Genomic DNA, 16,311 nt, shown 5'->3' on the forward strand with positions numbered 1-16,311 from the left:
GAGTGGCTTAGAAACTTCAGAGTTCTGGGATTACCATGTGCTATCATGTCTGCATTTTGGCTCCTATTTTTATTACCTGAAATGTCAGGACCTCCTCTGCTGAGAAACCCCTTCATATCACCTTTCAAGCGCCCTCCACATGATACACAAGGCCCTTCACAATCTAATGTCAATCTTCCTCTATAGTCTTTCTCATTATATCATAACCAAACGTTTGGTTATGGGCAAAAGAACATAATCAATAGCAGTTATATAACATGTTTTAAATTCCTATCCTTCACTTAATCTTTTTCTCTAAGAAATGAGTATTCATAACTAAGCAATATTAAAACTTGTTTTCAATATTTATTGTTCTGGAACATTACTTTAGGCAAGATGTTATATTTGTTTATGTTGCATTTAAGGATGTAAGGATGTTTTACATTTGTTTAACCATGTAAAGATGTTACATTTGTTTATGCTGCTTTTAACAATGTAAAGATGTGTTGCTTTGCCTGCCAAAGGCTTCTGATTGATCTAATAAAAAGCTAAGTGGCTAATAGCTTGGTAGTACAGGGACAGGTGGTGCTAGCAGGCAAAGAATAAGGAGAATGAGGGAGAGGGAGACACCCAGGGCCAGTCAGGCAGGCAGCTGACAGTCAGACAGACATGAAGCAGGACATACAGAATAAGAGTAAGGTAAAAAGCCCTGAGGCAAAATGTAGATGAATAGAAACAGGTTAAACTAAGAAAAGCTTGTGGAACAAGCATAAGATAAAGCCCAGCATTCATAACTAATAAGTCTCTGTGTCATCATTTTGGGGCTGGCAGTCTGAAAAAGCATGCTACAATGTATTTATTTAAAATTTCAAGACAGGGTTTCTCTGTGTAGCATTGGCTGTTGTGGGAACTCTGTAGACCAGACTGGCCTCAAACTCAGAGACTGTCCTGCCTCTGCCTCTTGGAGTGCTGGAATTAAAGTTACACACCACCACTGCCTGGCAGGATTTATATATATATATATGTGTGTGTGTGTGTGTGTGTGTGTGTATGTACACACATTATAGGTATCTGAGTTGGTCAGAAGAGGGTGTCAATCTCTTGGAGTTAGAATTACAGGAAGCTGTGAGCCACCCATCGATGAGGTAGATGCTGGGAATTGAACTCAGGTCCTCTGTAAGTGCAGCAAGCCTCTTAACAGTTGAGTCATTTCTCCAGCCCCAGTATTAAAAATAAAAGCTCAGGATGGCTTTGAACTTTCTACTCTTCTGCCTATGCTTCTGGAGTGGCTGGGGTTACAGGCATGTTACATGCCTATTTCTTGATTTACACATTCTAGACATCGCCTGTTGACATCCCACCTTTTACTTCTTAAAACTGAAATCATACATGCTAACTAGATAATACTTACATCCCACCTTTTACTTCTTAAAACTGAAATCATACTTGCTAACTAGATAATACTTAATACTTAACAGTGTTTTAACTATCAGTGAACGTATACTTCTAAGTCTTGTGTATTCCTTGTTTCTTTGCTACATGGTTTGTATACAACCCAGGAGTTTCTCAGGACATTTTGTCCATCCAGTCCAATCTATTAGGTAATCCAGGCTTGCTTGTCTCTGCAACTTTCCCTTCTTTCGCTCTGGTGAACATTGCTTGCTGACGCCATCTGTCAGCTGTCACCTGGCGACTTTTCAATAGCCCCAGAATTCCCTGTACGTCTCCTCCAATCTGGTTGTTTCTTGGATACTTTATTCCTGTTTTAGTCAAGCTTATTGCATCCTTTGACAAGTCTCTTTGAAAGGAAGGATGAAAAATATAATTTTGGTTTTTTTTTCTTCTAAGGCCAGGTGTCTTTGGCTGGGAATGCATGCAGCTCAGACTAGCCTTAAACTGGAAGTCCTGCCTAGGATCACAGGCTTGTGCCCCCACCTCATTTTAGGGTACTGTGAATGTAGGCGAGATTTCTACCCCTAAAGCCCAGACTGTTTTTTTTTTAATTTTATTTATTATTTATTTATTATGTATACAATATTCTGTCTGTATGTCTGAAGGCCAGAAGAGGGCGCCAGACCTCTTTACAGATGGTTGTGAGCTACCATGTGGTTGCTGGGAATTGAACTCCAGACCTTTGGAAGAGCAGGCAATGCTCTTAACCACTGAGCCAACTCTCCAGCCCCGCCCAGACTGTTTTTAAGCTGTCTGTCTCACATATGACTGAGGACTGGCACAGTGGCTCAGTGCACAGGCCATCTAGACAGTCTGAGTTTGATCCCCTGCATCCACACGGTGGAAGGACTAAGTCCTGAAAACCTGACTTCCATAGACACATTAGCATGTGTGTGCTCCCCAACACCTCCACACATGCAAAATAATTAAAAACAAAACAAAGAGCTGAAAATAATTTCCCTTCAGATTTTTTTTATTTATTATGTATACAATATTCTGTGTGTATGTCTGCAGGCCAGAAGAGGGCGCCAGACATCATTACAGATGGTTGTGAGCCACCATGTGGTTGCTGGGAATTGAACTCAGGACCTTTGGAAGAGCAGGCAATGCTCTTAACCACTGAGCCATCTCTCCAGCTCCTTCCCTTCAGATTTTTGAAGGCATTTGTTTTCTCCTTTCATTAATAAGGGGTTGATTTGGTATCATTTCAAGACTTGGCTTCTTTCTAGAAGGCTTTGGGGCATTCTTTTTATTTCTGTGCCTGTGTTGCCCAGGCCGGTTTTTTATTCCTGGGCTCAAACCATTCTGGCTCAGTGTCTGATAAGCTGGGAGTAGAGGTATGTATTGGCTTTGCTTCATGGATATCTTTTCTCATGCACTGTGCCAGCATTTGGAATACCTAGAAATCAACATCTGAATGGATACTATACTAACCTTTTTTCTTGCTCTCTGAATTCTTATTACAGCCACTTTAAGCTGTTTCTGTCATCACTGCAGTTGCGCAAGTATGTGGCAGCCAGCAACCTTCAGGAGCCATTTCTCACCTTCCATTATGGGGATTGAACTTTTCCCTGAACTCAGGTCAGCAGGCTTGTGTGGCAAGTGCTTTTACCTGCTCAGTCATCTTGCCACCCCTCAGAAGTTCTAAGAACTCTTTTATTCTTCAGTTCTCCCCCTGTGAGTTTTCTTTATGGACGCGGTATTTTCCCTGAGTTTTCATAATCCTAATTATAGCTTTCTGCCCTTAATATTTTTGGAATATCCTACTTTAGTAGAGCTTCTTTGTATCTCTTAGTGCTTTGTTTCTGCTTCTCATGCTGGAGGGTTCTTCAAATGTTTGAGCCTTGGCTTTTACTGCATGCAGGGCACAAAAATGCAGGTTGGAGCTCTATGTGCAAGGGGCACTATTAAGTCTCACTGCAGAATGGTAAAGCAGAGGAAGTCTTTCTTTGGGAAGGTCAAGGAAAGTGTCAACATTCAAAGGCCAATTTTTCCTCCCTGTAGTTGTTTTCGTCTAGGGGGGTTCAAGTAAATGTGTGGATGCAAGGTTCCAGCACTCACATAGTTTTCCCTTCACTCCTTAGACGACTTAATACCCCATCCCAACCACATTTCTGATGGAGTCGAGTCTGACATCTTGAAATCCCATGGGACTTATTGTGCTGGGAGCCCAGACTCTGGTCTGGAAACCTGTGACTTTTTGTCTGAGAGAAGGCGTGGCAGCCTGGACTGACCTCAAACTGGCTTATGACTGAGGATGATCACTAGTTCCTGACCTCCCTTCTCCTACCTTCACCTCCCAAGTGCTCCATTACCACAGTAACGTCTACACAGATCTTGAGACAACAGTCATGCCCCTGCCTGGTTTCATGACCTTCTTAGCATTTTTCTTTGGTGACTTCTCCCTACCATTGCTCGCAGACTTAATTATTTCTTGCAGAGAAGAAGCAGTCCCCTGGTCGGTCTGTAAGTGGCGATGGTATGTGTGCAGGGGTTTCCGTGAGCTCCTTGTTCCGTGCCTCTAACCCTTTACCTTCCCCTAAGACTCTAGACCAGCAGTTCTCAACCTGTGGGTAGAGAACCACTTTGGGTGGAATCAAACAACCTTTGTCGCCTAAAATCATCAGAAAACACAGATATTTACATTACAATTTGCAACACTAGGAAAATTTACAACTATGAAGTAGCAACCAATACAATTTTATGTCTGAGGGTCACCCTGTAAGCAACTGTATTAAAGGGTCGCGGTACAGAAGTTTGAGAACCACTATGCTAGACCTTACACTGGCTTGTTAATAACTCTACACCAGCAAGAAGAATCATCTACTCTAGACCACCTTTTATTATCCCATGAAGTTTTAATCTTTAGATTTATGTGAATGAGTGCTTTGCTCACATGTACGTCTATGTACCGTGTGCATCCTGAACTGGAGTTATGCTCAGTGGGTGCTGGGAGTTAAACCTGGGTCCTGAGGACAAGAGTTCTTATCCACTGAAGCATCTCTCTAGCCCTCATATCTAATTCTCCCGTTCTCCCCCTTCCTACCTCTCCCCCAGGGCTCAGAGGTCTCTGCTTTGGAGGCGCTCTGGCTTTACTTCCTTCCTGAGCCGACTTTAACCAACGCAGTTTGGTGAAGTCTCCTCTGTTACCCCAATAGAAAAATCCCTTCTTAAAGTTCTGTCAATTCTGATCTGTGCACTATCTGAACAGATAAAGATGTCTTTTTGTTTGTTTGTTTTTGAGACAGCGTTTCTGTGTAGGTTTTGAGCCTTCGTGGCTCTGTAGACCAGGCTGACCTTGAATTCAGAGAGATCCACCTGCCTCTGCCTCCCGAGTGCTGACCACCACCACCTAGCCAAGATCAAGATGTCTTATAGCTTCTTAACTGTCCCACAGGTACAGGCCATCATCTCTGTATGCTCTCTCCAGACACTGGATCCTGAACCATAGCCCAGGCGAGCCTGGGACTCTTGAACGGCTGGCTTCCACTTTCCAAGTGCTGACAAGCGTTGCTACTATGCCAAGATCTTTTTGTTCTTCCTTTTCAAAAATGCCTCTTCACCCGTAAGTAGAGTTCAATAGCCCTGTTTAGCTTATTCCTTTCCACTCAACTGAAACAAAGGCGCCTATTTTGCCTATGATGCCAAGTGTGTGACATTTACTATAGGTTAATGTCAAGAGAAACTTAATGACTCACCCTATATGAAGGCAACAAAGACCTCACAACAGGAGAGTGCTGAGTTACAGGAGCTGCATAACACAATGACAAACTCCAGTTCTAAGGTCAGAGGCCTCTCTGAGCTGCAGGCAGCTCATCAGAAAATGACAAGAGCTACTTCACAGGGTGGATGGCAAAGGTCAAGTGAAACAGCACATGAATAGTTAGAATTCCTGCCACACATTAAACTCAGCATAAGCAAAAGCATACTTTACAGGAACTTCTATGTTCTTAGCATGTCCACTCTGGCTTTAGGTTTCATTTGCTTCTGGGACAGTTTGCACTTCACTGAAGCAGACAGAATTCTGGATAATAAGGTTAAAGTATGTAGTTATGTCCTGCAAGGTTCAAAACCATCTTAGGTGGGTTTCCTTACTTTCCCACTGACCCCAGGGTTTCTCCGCAGAACAGCTCTGCTGGCCTTGAACCTCTGCCTCCATGGTGCTGGGATTAATGGCCTGTGCTCCTACATCCAGTGGATTTCCTTATCTTTTAAGATGAACGTGGCCCAGTATCTCTGACAGAACCAGTACTGGGTCCACTGGAAAGGGCTAGTGGCAGATGGCTTCACATATGCCTGGCACCATCACCTTCAGGTGGAGCTTGTCCACACCAGGAAAGGCTATGGAAATAGGCTCTGTCACAACACTCCAGACCAGCCGGGTCTATGGAGCTTGGGAAGGAAGCTCAGCCATCCACTTCCTGTGAGCCAGGGGAGTGGAATTAGTCAGGTAGCATAGCACCACCTTGTGGCCACCACAACCTTTCTCCCCGCCCTCCAGGTGTTGGCTAACAGCAGCTAAGTCAGATCATATACGTTCTCTCCTGGCTGATCAGGCAGAGTTGGTGAGAAGTCCAATACACCCCTCTTTTTAATATTAACAAATACAAGTAACAGAGAGGGCCAGCTGCTCTTTACTGTTCCCTGAGGGAAAGATGGAGAACAAAGCGCTTGGTCTGGTCTACCTCCAACTGCAGGGTCTGTCTAGATTTTTCCCTAGAGTTTTGTTTCAGTCTAACCTCCCGTTCCCAACTTCAGTCAGGATGGGACGCACATGGTTGCCAGCAGTAGGAATACTGTAGTTGCAACTTCTGCTCCATCAAGTCTGTCTGGAGTGGCCATTCACACTTCCGTAGCTAGTTTTCTTGTTCTGCCCTATCTGTTAGGAGGGCAACCAATAAATAACACAGCACAGGAGCCGGCAGTCCCCATCAATCATCTTCAGATGACTCCTCTTCTGCCTCTTTCAGCCACTGGATGAACCTCTGCAGCTGCAAGGAAGCAGAAGGGAGAGCTGTTAGGGGATACATGTATGCCCCTGAGCTTGGTATTGGATAAACAGCTCTGACCACAAAGTCCCTAGAGTTTAAGGTGGAGGACTAGAGCATCCAAGGAGCATAACATACCTGTCCATTCTTGCGCAACTGCTGGCCTTTGTCAGTTATGTCTCTTTGACTGAACCAGTTCAAGATTGTTTCCTCAGCCAAGATCTCCAGCTGATAAAAAGCCATCAGAACCTACATAAAGTCAAAGGGGGACTCTTAGGGTCTCTTGGACCTAGCAAGGATATAATAACAATAAAGGCTCCTCCAGCTCTAAGCTTCCTTGCACAAACCAAGAAGCCTCTTCAAAACGGACAAGAGAGTGGCAGAGTGGTATTGTAATGCCAACACAGGGGTGGAGGGGGTAGGGTGAGGGTAGAGAGGCAGGAGGATCAAGAATCCAAACTCAACTGCACCACAAGTTTAAGGCCAGTTTGAGGAAAACAAACACATACAAACCAAGTCAAACCACCATCATTACCCCCCAAAGGCAAGAGTGAACCACTCTTTTTGATACTGAGACAGGCAGGACTTGTGGACCTCCTGCTGAATGGTGGTCAGTCTCAATGGCTGCCTCACCAGCACCAGCCTGGCTCTGCGCTGCATTACTCTAGCAGTAAGCATGCCAGTGTGGTGAACAAGCTTCAAGCTAGGCAAAAGTTAACCTTAGTTTTGTGTTTCTGGGGGGTTCATGAAGGCGTGCGTCAATGCACATGCAGGACACGGAAGTGTGAGATGGTGTTCACCTTGGCCATGGAAGTGACAAGAGCTTCATGCTCCAAGAAGAAGTCCTCAATGGCTGCCAGTGCTTCCAAATGGTCAGCTGCTCGCTTTATGTAGTTCTTAAAAACAGGGCTCCAGGCTTTGAGCAGCTATGGGGAAAGGAGGGGAAGGCGGAAATGGAACTGTGATATGCTGCAGGAATTCCTTAGCATGCTCCTGAAGCTCAACAGCAAAGGCCATCAATACTGAAGACACGGAAGGACAAGAGGGAGGTGATGCAGGCAGTATGAAATCACGTAAGAGGTATTCAGGAACTGTTCCGACAAAAGGTTGGGAAGGATGAGATTTCTCAGGGAAGGGAAAAGTGGGTCAGAGAGATGCTACTGACTGACTGAAAATCCCTAACCCCAGCCAGGATTAATCTTGTTCTGGATCAAATCATTGTGGGCTCAGTAACAGCAGGTCTATTCTCCATGTTGTTCTAGACTTTGTTTAGCCTTTAGATGGACTTTTGCTGTGTTACTCTGGCTAGGCTCCACTGATTCTTTTGCCTTAACTCCCTTGAAGAGTTAAACTACAGATATATTCCATAATACCTGATTTCCAGTACTATTTCTGAATGTCCCTTTGGGGGCCTGGAATGCCCTCAATCCTGGAGTCTTAAAGACCATTCAGTATTAAATATTACTGGACCCAGGACCCACTACTGCCGCTCTAAAAACCAACCACTTTCCAAAGGCAAGTTGAATGAACACAGAAACTCCATAGCAAGCCCACTGACTCCTAATTTCCTTTTAAGACAGCACTGCAAAGATGTTTGGCTGCCTCCACTCAACCCCTTGCACCTGGCCTCAGTCTTTGCTTACAGGAAGCAGCATGGCACAGTAGCGGTTTGGGTCAAACAGGGAGTCCATTTGCTGCAGGGGGAACTCCAGGACTACATGACTCAGGACCTGCATCACTTCCTTCAGGCTAATGTTGTAGGCATACCTGTGGGGAGACACACGTGTTATGGTTACTGGTGATGGAACACCTGACAGAACCTGGACTCATGCTAGCAGACGAGTCTCTGGACACGAGGAAGGACACATCCCAGGTGTGGGCGGCACCAGCTTTCACTCGCTGCTTTGCTGCAGATGCCATGTGACCCGCTGCTTCCAGATCCTGCCAGAACTATATCCTCAAACTGTAAGCCCAAGCAAACCACTCCTTCCCTAAGTTGCTTTCTCCGGGCATTTTGTTGCAGCAGAAACAGTTACCACAGCATGGCTCCAGGGTTCACAGCCGCTCAGCTCTAAGACAGAAGGTTGTGGCAGTACCCTGGAGGAGAGGAAACCTGCTGAGGCAGGCTGGATGCTAGTGCTCTCCATGCTCCAAACGCTCCTAGCCTTCTCCTATCCAGTCTCCTACTCTGGAAGAAACAACGTGGAGAGAACATCTTTGTTCCTGGAGAAGCCCGGAGAGGAAACAGGACGGAGTTACTCTTACTTGAGAGAGTTGATCTCCAGGACTAGATTGTCACAGGAAATATTCTCCTCTTTGCCTCGCTGCAGTGTTCCCAGGACCTCATTCTGGAAGACTGAAAGGAAAGAGAGTCACCTTTCCAAAGGCTTTAAGTCAGCTAGTGTGACCACAGCAGACACAAGCCGTTGGCTGCTGAGACAGCAAAGAATAAACTCCCCACTTTGTACGCACCTTTGACGTCATCCAGTTGAGGGGACCCAGCCCGGCTGTCCAGTTCCTCAGAGTCCATACTTCGCTCACTCTCAGTCTCACTTTCCTCTTCCATATTGATGGTGAGTCCTAAAAACAAAGAAGAGGAGCCACAGATACAGTTCAGCTGGGGGAACCTGGAATCAACAAAACCAGGTGTGCTATGTAACATCAGCATTGAGGAAATGGAGGGTCAGGAAGCTCAAGGGCTTTCTCAGCTGCCTGGGTTACAGAGAGCCTAGCCTTTGAAAAGGGGATGGGTAGAGGAGGGGAAGCGGTTATATAGCTCAGCATTTAAAGACACACACTGTCAATTCTCAGGAACCACATGGTGGAAGGAGAGAACCAATTCCAGTAAGTGGTCCTTTCATCTCTACTCTCCTGACATGGCACATGCATACATAAAACACGCATGTACACATGCATGCACACACACAAAGTTAAAAAAGTAAGACCAGACCGAAACGCTGACAGACAGTATACATTGTGTCCTGTCAGTATGAATTTAGGCCCCAATAAAAATCAGATACCAAGGCATTCAAAGTTCTTAAAACTACTCAGATTAAGTAGAAGGCAGGCAGGTGTAAGGTCTAGCTCACCCCACAGACTCTGCCCTAGTTCCTCCTCTTCCGTTGTGTTCACATCTGCAGCTTTCCAGAGGTATCCCTGGCCTTCAAAGCCTACTTCTGCTGGATTGTAACCTGGAAAAGGCATTGATCTTTTGAGAAGGCCGGCAGCAGCATCGATTTCTCTGGAAAGAAACAGACTTCTCCATGGGGCGGAGATGCACAGACGCCCCACACCTGCTGAGTCTCACACCTTTCAGCTTCACTTTCTCCTTTTCCTGATTAGCCCCAGAATCATCACTAAACTGGCCATCATCTTCATCTTCCTCTGCATCCGGAGGGTGCAAAGAGATCACCGAGCCCTCAGGCAGCATGATATCTGGGCCCACAACCACCTAAGAGAGAAAAAGAAGGACCAAGTGGCACAGACTTACTATACTTTGACAATCAGAATAATGGTTTTTGGTTTTATACTAAGCTAAGTAGAAGGTCAAAGAAACTTGGGTCCTCACTTGGGTCCTTACTGATAGGGGAATATGGTCCGCCTGACTTGGCACAATCTCCGTTCAATTCAGGGACTGTGCATACTCTGGAACAGGTCTTACCTGGGAAGTAAGGACACAGTGTGGCTTCAGAGTAACTCGTTCCTTGACTTCAGCTTTGTCACAGAGCAGAGACTGGTGTATTTGTGATCCAGCAGCCACTCGAACTCCCTGCCACAGGTAGGCCTGGTTCAGCACCACATTATCACCTGGCTCAGAATGAGGAGGACTCCTGGTCACTCAGGGCTCCACCTCCAAAACAGAGTCCTTCATGGAGGACAGGCTTATTGACACCAGCCCCAGCTCCCACCTAATTCTGATATTCACCTGCCAACGTCAGAAGCATCCAGTCCTTTCCCAGGTCAGTCTTGAGAGCAAACTGACCATCCTCTACCAAGTTTACAATAATTTTACACTGTACACACGGCTTAACCTAAGAACCTTCAGGATTTCTCAGAATGAACTATAAACCTTATTACAGTAAAGTCCACGTCTGCAAGGAGAATCAAATTACTCCATCTCTCTGTGTATTACAGAATTTGGATCCTACTATTGGATTCAAAAGGCTAGCATTATTCTGGTCTCATATTCTTCAAACAAAGTGAGTTGTCAAGAGGAAAGCCACATTGTGGGAGAGCAAAAAGAACACCGTGAGCCCAACCAGAATACTCAGCATTGTCTCCCATTAGATGGTACCCGGGAAAGACAACCTCTGAGGGTTAGAGAACTAGCAAACTGTAATGGTTAAACAGAGGTTATTAGTACACGTTCACTTGGTTCCAAATGTGAACACAGGAGAGGACATTCCAGAATGAAGTCATCTTAAGAACCACACTAGAGCTGGGTGGTGGTAGCATAAGCCTTTAATCCCAGCACCTGGGGCAGAGGCTGGCCTGGTTTACAGAATTCCAGGATGACCCTGCCCCCGCTCAAAGTCACATAAGAAATCTTATTCTCTCCTATGTGCCCTTTTCTTTTTTCTTTGTTGTTGTTGTTGTTTGTTTTTGAGATGGGTCTCAGTGTGTTGTTGCCCAAGCTGGCCTCAAAGCCCTGACTCAAGTTATCCTGCTGGAGTATATGAGATTATACACAACTTCCTTCCTTCTGCCCTCCTGCCTTCTTAAATACAGGTTTCAATATATAGTTCCAGGCTGGCCTCAAACTTTTAATCCTCCTGCCTCCATCTCCCAGGTGTTGGGATTGTAAATGTGAGGTGGCTCATGACTTTAATCCCAACACTTGGGAAATGGAAGCAGGTGGGTCCCTAAAAACTCAAGGTCAGCTGTCTAGAAAAATGAAAAAAAGGTGTGTGCCGCTGGGCGGTAGTGTCTCATGCATGCCTTTAATCCCAGCATTTGAGAAGCAGAGAAGGTGGATTTCCGTGAGTTCAATGCCATCCTGGTCTACAGAGTGAGTTCCAGGATGGCCATAATAGTTACACAGAGAGCCGGGCGATGGTGGCGCACGCCTTTAATCCTAGCACTCGGGAGGCAAAGGCAGGCGGATCTCTGTGAGTTCGAGACCAGCCTGGTCTACAGAGCTAGTGCCAGGACAGGCTCCAAAGCCACAGAGAAACCCTGTCTCGAAAAACCAAAAAAAAAAAAAAAAAAAAAAAAGTTACACAGAGAAATTGTTTCGAAAAAATCCAAAAAGCCAAACCAAACCAAACCAACCCAAAATGTGTGCCAACAAGCACAAGGACTCACCTTCTTTTTCCCCCCACCCCACCCTCGAGATATATTAATTTAATTTTGCCTACATGTATGTATGTGTACCACATGTGCATTAGGTGCCTGAGGAGGTCAGAAGAGGTCACTGGATTCCCACAAACTGCTGTTACGGATGGTTGCGAACCACCGTAGGAGTACTGGGAACCAAACCTGAGCAACAAGTGCTCTTAACCAGGGAGTCACCGCCCCAGACTCCCTCCTTTCTTAGATAGTCACTCTGGTTCCTTATTCACAGGACTACCCCTTGGTATCCTCCCTAGCTTTAGAGACACGCTCCAGCCCCGTATCTGTGGGCCTGCTGCTGGAGTCCCCACCTGTGCTCACCAATGTGGCAGTTAGGGCCAATGACACTGTTGGTGATGGAGCAGTTGCTGCCGATGACAGTGCCAGCTCCCAGAAGCACATTCTCCTCCAGGACACTGCCGTGGCCCAGGCTGACTTGAGGCCCTCGGTAGATGTTGTGTCGGGAATGAGTGTAGCTCTGTGTGGTGCTGTCAGTGAAGTTCACTTCTGGAGTGAGAGGGTAGACCCATCGGCGGATGACGTCAGCACAAACGGCTGAGTACATGTGTAGGTTGGAGACTCGGGCACCATACTCCCTAGTTGTCACATGCAAGTGGATCTGGTTCCCGAGGACCTAAAGGAAGAGAAAGGGAGATCACCCAGTCAAGCAAGACAGGAAGACAGTCCCAAAGCAGAACCCTTGACGCCTTCTCCGTGCCTCGCTGCCTCTCAGCGACGGCCCAAGTGTCTCCTGGCTTTCTAGCCCCCATCCTCCCTCTGAAGGTTTAATGGGACAAAAGGGAACCAAAGGTCAGCAGAGCAAGAGAACCCCTTCCTCGAGAGGTTTCGGACGCTGTTTCTCACCTCCTCATTCACTAACAGGCCTCGCACAAAATCGTCTCGAGTTTGATAGTCAAAGTTGTCTGTGAAGAGTTGAGCTACCTGTGGGGGGAACAGGGAGTGCTAAGGTTAAATACTTTACCAGGAAACAAAGATTAAGTCCCAGAGGTCTGCCAACCCATAATAATGGGCTATGGAAAAAAACCCTGGACTCGGTTCCCAATATACTGGGAATGAGGTAACAGCACCTCTTTACAACAGGCAAGAAAAGAGGGAGAAGCTACAACCTATTGCCCTAGAGCTCTACTCTCTGCACAGCCCTTGCTCTGGAGAGCTCACCTGAGGAGAGCAGATGCTGATGTGACAGTCCAGTAAGTCATAGCGAATCTCCACTCCGTCTCCACTGCCCTGGAACAGGTTCTGCAGGAGAGGCCACAGATGCTCTAACTTCCTCCTTCGAGACTCTCAGCCCCTCCTCCCCACAGTCCCCCGGATACTCACTCACCAAGGGAAACGAAAACCGCCGCAGGCCTTGGGTCTTCTGGAAATGCAGGATTCGGTTGGTGGCACTGTCCACAGCCACCACCACATTGTCCTCGTGGCAGCGTGTCGGGTGGCTGGGCGATGACTCTTTGAAGATCATCGTCATCACGGACACATTCTTTTCTAGCTTGCGTCTCAACCTATAGAGAACGTGAGGCAGAGTGGTCTTAGGGCTCCGCTGGTCCCTAAGTCTTGTCCCTGCCATCTTCCCCACCCTGACCTGTGTTCCTCTAGGGCTTTGGTAATGTTGATATTTGAGACGACATCTCCATATATCAGAAGGAAGTCAGAGCGCACCAAGGCCTTTGCATCTACATCACGGAGGACATCTCCTAGTGATCGGTACAGGTCTGATATAATTATTCGGACAACGTTGGGGGATGTAGGATGGCACCACTTGGATTTCCTACAGCAAGGGTGGGGAGAGGATGGCAAATTAAGCAAATGATCACCGACCTGATTTTCGACCTCCCTTTAGCATTCAAAGGTCTCTGTGGCTTCTCTGGGTTCCTGCCAGCGTCCTAGGCTTCAAAGAGACTTATAAACTATAATGAATGGTCTCAGCACCCAGTGTCATTAGTTTTATGTGCTAGAGAAATATGGCTACTTCCTTTCTATACCGCGACTCCCATCTTCCCATCTTCAAATATGAGTTTGAATTCAAAACTTTGCTGAAATCTAGGGTATGAAAGTATTCTGGAAACACATTTTTTAATGTCATTTTTCTTGTTCTGAAGTCCATAACAAATTTAAACACTGTATCACGAAAAACCTGCTAATGTATTAGTCTTTCTTTTCCAAACTCATAAATTACCAGACTCACTCTCCCAATTTTCCTCTTTTTTTTTTGGTTTTTCAAGACAGGGCTTCTCTGTAGCTTTGGAACCTGCCTTGTAACTTGCTCCGTAGACCAAGCTGGCCTTAAACTCACAGAGATATGCCTGCCTCCAGAGGGCTGGCATTAAAGGCATGCATTATCACCACCAGGCAAAGAGCTTGCTCTTGTCCTTGGGGTCAGAACAGACAGTATTTGCAAATTTGTTGGAAAGATAAAGATGCTCTTCTAGTAACAGACACTGGAACCAACAAATAAAAAGCAAAACTCACAGGACCAAACTTTGTAAGACTCAGAAATCACCTCAGCCATTACACAATGGAACCCCAGAGCAGAGCGTGCCCAGCAGCCTGCCTCAGGAAAAGGAACGGAAACACTAAACCTTACATCAGACCTGAACAGTTTTTTCCTGGCACGTCTTAACTTTGTCATAACCGTCCTGAGAAAAAGAAAATCTGGGAAGGTGAAACGTGGAAAGGAAAAGGTGTGGGGCCTTACGATAAGTGTTCCTTGATCTGAGAAGCCTTCCAGCAGCAAAAGACAAAGGTTTCCTGCACACCGGTGGCGGTCAGGAATTCCAGAGTGTAGTCGATTAGCGCCACATTGGCCAGGGGCAAGAGGACCTATGGGGCAGGATATGAAAAAGTCTGAGGTCTTAATCTGAGTAAACTTTGGGTACCCCACTGCAACAATGCTCCTTCTAGCAGCGTTTCCAGACACTACAGTTTATCTCTCAATTCTAAAGTACCAGGTTCCTGCTTGTGCTATTCATGGGATGCTCTAAGGTTTAGTCTAAGGTACTGGGATTTGGGTTTACTAGGCATGGCTATCAGACACAGACATGTTATAGGGAGACCAGTGCTAGTGAAGGATCAATGTTGACCCTAAATCATAGCTCCAGAACCCTAAGCAGTAAGGCAATTCTGAGGGTGAAGGCAACCGGTTCGGTCGTCGTTCTAGCAGATGGAAGGAAAGAAAAGCACGCACCAGCCCGAGATCCAGTCTTTTTCTTTTTGGTATAGTACTATCGCCATTTCCGAAGCTATTTCTTTAACTGCCCATCTCTCTGGCAAGGTTAAGGGCAGCGGAGAGCCCTCTTGTGCTAGCAAATCCCCCTTAGGAAGGCTCCGTTAAGCTCAGTTCCCACATGCAGCCCTCTCCGTTTCTCTCCTAAAGCTAGGTGGACAGCCCTGCGAGAACCCACCTTTGGAAGCCACTCCTGGTCAAACAGTCAATCCCTCCACCTTACCCCAACCAGATAAATCCGACTTTAGGGTAACTTTCAGAGCACCCTTCACTAACAGCCTCAGTGGCAACCTCGTGCAGCCCCGCCACCCTCCAGGCCAGCGGGCTGCTCGCGTGTCGGGCGCTCACCCGAGGCTGGTCCTTGGAGATGGGGAAGAAGCGGCGGTTGAAGCTATCCGCCACTAGAACGGCCTGGAGGGGCGGCGGCGGCTCCTCCTCCGTACCCTGGGTTCCTCCTCCGCCCTGGCCGCCGCCGCCGCGCTTGTTCGCTCGGGCGGCCGCAGTCCCAGGTGGCGTCGCAGTGGCTGCCATCTTCTTCCCTGGCAGCTGGGACTTCCGCGGAGAAGCTTACACCGCACGCAGTAGGGGACAAAAAAGGCTAGCAGTCAAAAACGCGAAGGTGTGCCTGCAAGGGGAGAGGAAGAGGAAGGAGTGCGCATGCGTCTACCCAGGAAGGCCCTCCCCCACCCCCGCCAGGCCTGCGCGGGGCGTGGCTAACCACCCTGGATCTCCTGGCCCCTTTGGGTGATGCGTGCGCTGCAGAGGGGAGGGTCCGCGGACGTCAGCCTCGGTCCACGAGTGCTTCTGTCGGGTGGACTGGCTAAGGTGCATTCGCGCAGAGGGGGTTTGTGGTGGCCGGGAAGGAGCCTTGCAGCTTCCCCGATCAGAGCACGTTAAAATTTGTAGGCTGTCTGGAAAGATCGCTTGTCTGTTAAGAGCACTTGTTGCTCTTACAGAGGATCCGAACAACCTTCCCCAACAGCAGCCCCAGGGTATCTGACACTCCTCGGATCTCCGAGAGCGCTGAGTGCAGGCGCTATACATACAAACTGGCCAAAACATACTCGTAAACCTAAAAATGAAGTGTAGCTCTCCCTTGCATTCTATAATCTAAGGGGATCTGGCGTCTTTGGGTGGGAATCTGCACAAATACGGAACGTGGAGGCGAGCTCCCCTCCCCCAGTGCTGGAAATACAACCTAGAGCCAAAAGCAGCAGGCATTTCTTAAACTCTTAAGTCAGGCCAAGGAAGCACGCCCGGCTAGTAACTGGAAAAACTAGTGCTGGAGCTCATTTGACTTCATAATTCCACAAGCGT

The 16,311-nt window shown here is 47.1% G+C and overlaps 1 protein-coding gene across 1 annotated transcript; it reads right to left on the reverse strand.

Moving 5' to 3' along the window:
* Positions 1-2,383: 2,383 nt before the first annotated feature.
* Positions 2,384-15,606, reverse strand: Eif2b5 (eukaryotic translation initiation factor 2B subunit epsilon). Its single transcript, XM_050146427.1, has 16 exons — positions 15,343-15,606; positions 14,467-14,591; positions 13,354-13,539; positions 13,096-13,273; positions 12,930-13,010; positions 12,615-12,692; positions 12,072-12,384; positions 10,081-10,226; positions 9,729-9,870; positions 9,509-9,610; positions 8,892-8,999; positions 8,685-8,775; positions 8,063-8,186; positions 7,220-7,345; positions 6,558-6,668; positions 2,384-6,422 (listed from the first exon to the last, which is right to left on the reverse strand). The coding sequence occupies exons 1-16, from the start codon at positions 15,523-15,525 to the stop codon at positions 6,363-6,365; spliced, it is 2,154 nt and encodes a 717-aa protein (XP_050002384.1). The 5' UTR covers positions 15,526-15,606; the 3' UTR covers positions 2,384-6,362.
* Positions 15,607-16,311: the final 705 nt, after the last annotated feature.

Source organism: Alexandromys fortis, unplaced genomic scaffold (assembly GCF_014885135.2).
Source record: "Alexandromys fortis isolate MF-2015 unplaced genomic scaffold, M_Fortis_MF-2015_v1.1 scaffold_56, whole genome shotgun sequence".
Lineage (NCBI taxonomy): Eukaryota > Metazoa > Chordata > Mammalia > Rodentia > Cricetidae > Alexandromys > Alexandromys fortis.

Excerpts from the sequence above, each read along its gene's own strand:
- Eif2b5 (XM_050146427.1), bottom strand. The coding sequence starts at position 15,525 with ATGGCAGCCACTGCGACGCCACCTGGGACTGCGGCCGCCCGAGCGAAC. Across the intron at positions 12,693-12,929 it reads TCAGCATCTGCTCTCCTCAG|GTAGCTCAACTCTTCACAGA; the intron begins GTGAGCTCTCCA and ends TTCCCCCCACAG. Across the intron at positions 6,669-7,219 it reads TTGTCACTTCCATGGCCAAG|GTTCTGATGGCTTTTTATCA; the intron begins GTGAACACCATC and ends GACTTTATGTAG.